The 7,936-nt window shown below is 45.3% G+C and overlaps 1 protein-coding gene across 1 annotated transcript in view; it reads right to left on the bottom strand.

Annotated features, from left to right (window-relative positions):
• Positions 1 to 1,021: 1,021 nt before the first annotated feature.
• Positions 1,022 to 7,936, bottom strand: part of LOC147451296 (uncharacterized) — a 73,010-nt gene continuing 66,095 nt past the window's right edge. Inside the window, exons 9-10 of the mRNA XM_086520280.1 lie at positions 1,454 to 1,588; positions 1,022 to 1,360 (exon numbers count right to left, since the gene is read on the bottom strand). Coding sequence (XP_086376406.1) covers positions 1,172 to 1,360; positions 1,454 to 1,588 — 324 coding nt within the window. The 3' untranslated portion in view covers positions 1,022 to 1,171. The remainder of the gene's footprint in view (positions 1,361 to 1,453; positions 1,589 to 7,936) is intronic.

The following is a 7,936-nucleotide window of genomic DNA, read 5'->3' as shown; positions in this document are numbered from 1 at the left end:
CAGTATAGCATTAGATCATAATGCCCATACTATCCTTACCCTATCGTAACCGGGAAAAGGGTCAACTTATTTTTTCACCGGTTCCATTATCACTAGTATCAAATCAGTATAGTGCAGTCCACAAGTAGCACCACTCCATTATATTACCGTACACAAACAGTACTAGTACTAGTACCAGTACCAGTTCAAAGTCAGTACAATATCAAGTGTTATCAATGTTAAATTGATTGCACAGAAGCACTATTAAAAGGACAAACTTCAAAAGTCTGCAAAGCAGCAAACAGGTAAGGTGAGATCCCAGTTAATAAGGATGGGTTTATTTTGTAGTCATCAAGTACTCACCTCAGCCCAAGCACTGGTATGATTTACAATTAGATTACAAGTAATTAGAGATTTAAAACCAAAAGACCTGTAGATACAAAGCAGCACTCTTAACTCTTAACATTCATGCTGCTGTAGACCTCCAACCCCACCAACCAACCTGGCAGTAGAGCCTCTCCTCACCATGACACCATCATAATTAGCGACATCTTCTGTGCGCACGCGCGTGGGAGGTGTATGTGCATGCGCAGCGCACGGTGAATGCTTCACAGAGAGAGAGAGAGAGAGAGAGAGAGAGAGAGAGAGAGAGAGAGAGAGAGAGATATTTTAACGTCACAGGAACAATCCCAGGAGTCCTAAGATCTATCCGACTAGTCTCGAACCCAAGACCTGATACTCAAGAGGGAACTGGTTAACCAATCTACCACATTTGGGCGATAGAAAGGTTATTCCAGTTTCCTCCTCTTACACAGCCACACCCATGAGAGAGAGAGAGAGAGAGAGAGAGAGAGAGAGCTATAACACGACTTCGAAACACCAGATACATCCTCACCATTACTCATATATCACCTCATCTTACAAAAAAGCTTGGATTTGACCACTTTCGTCAACCATGAGGAAGCCGGTCAACTAGACTATCCAGCACAGCATTGCAGCATATTGAAAAAACAACCTCTGACCTTTCTGGTACAGCAATCTTCATCATCACCCTCTTTTGTACTCCCAAGTACAATGGGGATAACCTACAACTAAGCCCCATTTTGAGCTGAAATTAGCCGCGCGATTTTCACACATACCATGTCGGTACGCCAAAGGCAACATTTCAAAGTTACCAATTTTTTTCTCCCTTTTACCTTAACATGGGCACATCCAAGTTTAGCAAGTAAAATCCATACATGATCCCTGCACCCGCCACCAATGCAGCCATCGCCTTGAAGCAAGTACCAGTCCTTGCCATTCTCTTTTTCAGCACCTTACATTGACCTTCTGCTGCTTTCACCATCAACACCATCTTTGCATCACCCTTTGCCTCCGCATTCTGCTTGAAGGAACTTAAAATAATCAGCAAGACAAGAATCTATAGGATGATGTTTGCATTCTATAGCAAGGCCCATTATTAAGGGCTGTTCACCTGCACTCTGAATTGATTGATTGTGGCTTTTAAATTGTCAAGCGAACTCAGTTGTCCAGCTATTGATTTCCATTCCGTGCAAATATAGCTGAGCACGTTGACACTCCCTTTGATCTTCTCCATATAGAGTTTTTCCTGTAATGTAAACAAAAACAAATACTGTATGTCAGTATTACCATCAAGAATATTACCGTAACTTAAATATCTAGATGAATCCAGTATAAGCCCAGACTCACCATAACAGCATATGAGAATTGTTTGAAAATGGGTGCAACCTAGATCAAAAATCAACTTTTTTTTAAAGAAAACACACATAAATCTCAAACCATAAATAGGGACTTCCATGATCTCCACCTCCTTTCCAACACTTACAAACAACCTCCTCATACCACATTTACCATTCAGTTTTGCTCCTACCTCTTCATCTGTGTTAAAAACCTTCCTCTAGTTCTTTAATTTTACCTTTCTTCTCCTCTTAGGTGACCATTCTCCTCCTAGAAATCTTTGCCTTATTTGTCGTAGGCGTCACCTCCTCCAACTTTATCTCATAGATTGTGTTTCCGTCTTATTGTCCGTACTTATTTTAAAATCAAGGGCATTAGAAGATGCTTTAGCATGGACCTCTGACCTCCATTCCTTGGGATTCCAATCAAAATGGCAACATATTTCTTGAGAGGCGTCTACTACTGCCAAACGCTATGGTGCTCAAAGCCGATTAGGGTGTCCTGCCTTTGCGTATGGACCACAGTGCCAGTAAAATTTGGATCCCAAGTCGAAAATTTTGATCTTTGCTGGGTGCATTATAGAATCCAGAGAAACTTTCATCTTCACAATGAGGGCACAAGGTTCAAAGAACTTAACCTGCTTAGAACATCGGCTGACCATTCTTTCAATGCAGATTCAATCCATACCGTCCGGGCCTACTGTATGACTTGACATCATCGATGCTTCTGCTCAAATGGCCATAAATATTAAAGAGGTTCATCTGCTGGTTTAAATGGCTTTATCTAAGTAATAATCTCTTGGAAAATATTTTCTCCTAACAAGAAGAGTATTCGCGTATGGTAGATTTTGAAGACAAACTGTAACATAGATGGCCCTGCTTTCAACATGGCTATGGTCAAAGCACTAAGTAGAAGTCACCAAAACCTTTATTTTCAATGCTTGCATCTCTCCAATTCCTACATTGCCAGCTGTAAATTGTGAGCTCGGAATGCTTGGGAAGGCCAACAGCGAACTACCGACGTGGTTATTCCGGTACAGTAGCTTATGGATCCGGTAGCACAGTATGCGTTGAATGCGATCATTTTGTTCTTCCCTGGCAAGATGCCCTCGACACAGGATGTAGGTCAATGGGTTGATTTCCTATTGAAACGACAAGCTGTCCAAGGAGTGTATTTTGGTGCCCGTGGCTGTTATGAGGTGTTACTAGCAGACAGGGAAGCACGTTCGCAATTATTGGAAATGTCGCCCTTGTTTTTCAATATGCAAATGACACATGTACTGCCGTGGGCGTTTACTAAAGACTATCAGAGCTTGATTCGACATAGGTGCCCAGTGTGGGTGGAAATAGTTGGATTTCCACGAACTTGGAAGCATTTTTTGCCTCTCCTAGCTGCTCAGTTGGGTAACGTGATATGCCCCCCGAATTTGGATACTAATTCCAATAGATTTTGTGTTGTGGGATACAGATACGCCGCCGCCGTCAGGAATAACGGTTGACTCGGGTGATCCAATGGTAGGCAAAAGGCCGTTTAAACTCAAATGGGAAAAATTTGCACGTGCATGTTTCGGTTGTGGAAAATTTGGCCATATGCAGTCTGAATGCCAAGAATCTTTGCTGAAACTACTGCCCTCTGCTATTCCGGCATCTGGAACCACTGCTGCCTCCCCCTCGAGTGCATTTGTGAGACCAAAGATGGGGGATGCTAATGGAAGTATGCAGGCCAAACAAGGGAAAGATCAAAATAAAAGCATGCCTAATGTACATCCTACTACAAAGACGGATACAAAGGGTAAAGCTAAAATGATAGATTCTACTGATGGTTGGCAAACTCCAAAGAAGCCAGTTAAGCCCCGTGTTTCACCTGTTTCAAGAAATTATGTGCCTGTTTTGGATGCGAGAAGTGGTGGGTCTTCCACATCTACATCACATGATCATAAGTCACTCGTTGAAGCGTGGGACAGAGGGGTACACTGATATAAAGATGCTCTTCTTGGACCGACATCTGGGTCGTTGCCTCTGCATCGGAATCCTCACCAAGGAATGCATATGGAGTCCGCTTCCTTGATTGTTAGTATGCAGGCGGATGTGCCCATGGGCAATATCACTTGATGATAGTGCCTCATTTTTCTCTTGTAAATATTGTACAGATGCATTCTCCCCTTAGATGCTTTACGTAGATTGTGCGCGGTTTGTTCAACCACGACAAGTGGAAGTTAATTCGAGATGCGTTCGTTGTGGTGCAGGTATTGAGAATATATCGCATCTTCTGTGGTCATGTTCTCGTACGAGACAGTTTGTCGATAGCATTCCTTCAGCTCTTCGCACGCGTTTTCCTGGATCTCAATTTGGTAAGTTTTTTTGGATCTTTGGAGTGCTTCTGCCTTTGCTTCGGCCGTATGGATACTTTTTCGACTGGGTTAGATTCTGGGTATTATGGACAGTGTGGAAAGCACGGAATTCCCTTATGTTTCAACAGATTCAAGTGGAATATGTTTCTTTCTTCAAGATATCTCTTAGACAGTCTCTTCAAGTTGCCTATGACTTGGATGAGCTTCCTATTACCCATTACCAGCTCTACGTTGACTGTTTCTGAGTTACAGCTTGTAATATTTTCTATGGGTTTTCCTCGCTTTGAGGTTTCCCACTTGTAATTCAATCTGACATTACAAAAAAAGTGTGTGTGTGGAACCTGCTAACTCAGGTTTAGCATATTATTTTTAGGAGCTACTAACAAGCAAGCAAGCTTGCTTTGTTGGCTAGTGCACTATAAAAAGTGTGTTAACTCGGTGGGGTCTACGGCTCAAATAGACCTCCTTTAGGTTGGGCATCACAGGCGGACACGAACTCTTCATCAAATTTGCCTTTCGGTGTCACAAGACAGGCACCATTGGCCGATAGAAAGAACAGACTAAACAGACGTTTAGCACTTTAATAACAACTGAACTAAGAGTGAGAGACGACACGCGACAAAAAATTAGGGCTTTCAAGCCATTGACTCTGCCATATGCTCGACACAATTCATTTGTACTTTCAAGGCGTATGCCATAGATGTCAGCAAGTACTAATCCAATGGCCGGTTTAGCTCGTTTGGTAGGAGACGGTCATGGGTTTCTGTTGACCGTTGGCGCGGACGTCGGCTCCGCTGGTTTGTCAGTGCGTTGGGGACAACCAAAATAGTTATGTCCTGTTTGAAAGCATCCCAAACATCGGTCTTCTTGTAAGAAAGTGTCTCGTTGTTGAGGTGTCAAATGAGGCCTTTGAGATTGGGTTTCACGAGACTCCCAAGAAGAAGTTCATTGTTGCCGAGAGTTGTGGTTAGTGGCCGGAGGTTCTTTTGTGATAAACTCTAGCTTTCCCTTCATCAATTTGTAGCGGACCGCGGCATGGTCCATAAGCTCTTGCATGGTGGAGACTTGCTTGGAGAGACACTATTCTTGCAATGGTGATGGTAGTCCAATGGTGTATCGTTCGCATTGGGCTTCCAAGGGAACGAACCTAAAGAAAGATACCGGAAGGTATACGTCGAGAAACCTTTGGTTATAGTCGTCCATGGTCTCTATGGCAAGCATTTTGAAATTGCCCCATTCTGCCAAGATCCGAACTTCAAACATAGAAGTCATATAACTGCGTGCAAATATTGTCTTGAAAGCTTGCCAAGTCCTTGGAGCATGCGGTTGTGTCGTGATTGAACTCCACCACTACATAGCATTATCTTTAAGAAATCCTGCTGCTCAAGAAATCTTTATTCTTCTATATAGTTCCCCAAAGCATAGATGTTGTTGAATTGTTGTAGGACCTGCAATGCTTTCTTCCGATCTTTCACCCCGGAAAAAGTGAAAAGTTTTGACTGTCGTATCGCCATCCTTGAAATCTTTCAGTTGGTTAGGCGCGTATCGTAGGTACGGATAATAAGGGTATCCATATGGGCTCCAACCATTGTAGCCTGCTAGCGGTGGTGGTGGGGGAGGTGGGGGCGGTGGTAAAGGCGGTTGCATTGGATCAGGGTCAGATGGCTACACCATATTTCTGAAGACTCCCTCGATCGGAACAGACGGCTGGGAAGGTTACCGGTTTGAACCTCTCATACTTTCTGGTGCAAGAAGAGGAGGTATCACCTGGGGCATCAGAGGGGGTAACATGTAATTCAAAAATTGTTGAAAACTTTGCAACATCGAAAGATTCTACTGAGGATGCTGCGAAAGAATGTCACGAAGCTCGTCGAGAAGAAACTCCAAATATTCTACCAAATCCATGAACGCCATGTCTTGGGTTTTTTTATGGCTTATGCCTTGTAAGACAGAGCGGTAAAGACGGGAGCGCGCCGGATGCGCGATGAAGTAAGGGTGGGAGTGGCTAATAAGTCCGGGGTCGGAGCACGAAGATTCTTCAAATAAAAATTCCCGTACCCTTTGGAAGCGTCAGTTTGCTCTGTCAACTCTTTTTGTAGGACCAATATGCTTTCAAAAAAGCACAGGCTTGATGCTTTGATACCACTATCAAAAGACGGGCACCACGTGCCAATAGGAAAAAACAGACTTTTAGCACTTCAATAACAACTGAATTGAAAGAGAGAGCACACACGGCACGGAGTGGCAGGATTCCACCCCAGAGAGTATTGGCCCCAAACCTTGGCACCCCTTCAGATATTTCTTTATATTACTTGAACTCAGTACAATGTCGATACTCGCGCTCTGCACCTTCTCACTGAAGCGTGCCAAAGAATGAGCCCTTTGCACATGTTTTCTTTTTTTCGAGCAAGAGATCTTTCTATTGGTTAATGGAACTGCCCATAGGGCTACCACCACCTCTACTAGAGAGGGATACAACAATCATAAGGGAAGACTCTCCCAATGAAAGAACAACATATGTACAATGAGGCTAAATCAGGAGATGGGAGGAGGGGAAAGCCACACAGGTGCACGGTAGTGCTATCTGAGCACACCTGGACCATGGTGAAGAAAGACCCGAGGTGCCAGAGTCGAAGAAACGCCTCTCTACGCTCCCACATGCGGTCGAAGCTGCCCTGGAGTCTCTCAAACTGTCCCTTGAGAGTATGGATCAGCTCTAGCCAAAAATCTTGAGCTGTCTCTACTGGTGGTTGAGGGCGAGCCTCAAAGATGTTGAAGCAACCGGGCCGCCAGATGAACCAGTGTGTCAGGCCACAAACGAGCTCCCAACACTCCTCTCTCACAGTAAGCTCTGTAGCACGCTGGAGTGTAGGTCGACCCCCCTGTATCACTATCATCCTGCTGGTGGAGGATACCTCAAACTGTAGCGTCGGGCCCGTGAGAGTGGACCAAGCAGCTGCCCCCCAAGTGTATTGTCGTGCTGGGGGAAGAGTTGGCATCAACCGAAGGACACGAACCAAACCTGTTGTGCCATAGGACAGTCCCAAAGAGAGTGACGCTGACACTCCAAAGGATGGTCACAAGCTGCACATGCTACCGAGAGGCCACTATGTACAAGCCAGCTTCCCACTGTTGTAGCTCTATGTGCAACCAGCCACTGGAACAAAGTGACTAGACGCGGCTGCCTGGCGTTCCACAACCTCCCCCAAAACACTGACAAGAACTCAGTTGTGAGACCCTCCTCCTACCAATGAGGTACTGCAGCAGGACGAGCCTCTCTCCATGCTGTCAGTATGTGACGTCCCAATCAAACAGTGTACTGAAAGAAAGGGACACCTGGATGGTCGGTTGAGGAGAAAGGATCCCTCCAAAACCACTCTCCAAGATCCCATTGCACTCGTGCCAATGGACAGCTATCCCATGGAGAGCTCCCCTAGTCCACAGCCTCCAATGGCCTGTCCTAAGAGCCGCTGGGTCAAGATCAATGACACAAGTCCTCCCACAGATGCCCACAACTTTGATCCTCTAAAAACAACACTCTGCAACCTGTGGGGCCTCTACTGAGACTCTATGTAACCGACCCTCACCCTGTAGCTCGAAAAACATGGAGGGTAAAGTCTCTGAGCAAGCCCGAACTACGATGAGGACCTCCAGCCGCATGAAGGTCCCCATCCATCTGGGCGCTGCTGACTCGAGAGGTGTAAGCCACTCAGCTAGCTCTGTGATGTCCTGCCACATGCTCTACACCCCTCTCATGCCCTGTAGCTGGATGCTTTGAAACTCCTTTGACAAACCTGAGAACTGTAGCCGGTCACCTAAAGTGCGTGTTGGACCCTCTGCCATGGGACCCCAGGAGACATGAGGCCTACTACCAACCAAGTGGCCTCTTTGAGTGTTGACCATGGGGTT

The sequence above is a fragment of the Adiantum capillus-veneris genome, chromosome 9, assembly GCF_014529385.1.
Source record: "Adiantum capillus-veneris isolate H3 chromosome 9, ASM1452938v2, whole genome shotgun sequence".
Lineage (NCBI taxonomy): Eukaryota > Viridiplantae > Streptophyta > Polypodiopsida > Polypodiales > Pteridaceae > Adiantum > Adiantum capillus-veneris.
Note: the sequence above shows the minus strand (reverse complement) of the source record. Positions and strands in the feature narration are given on the sequence as shown.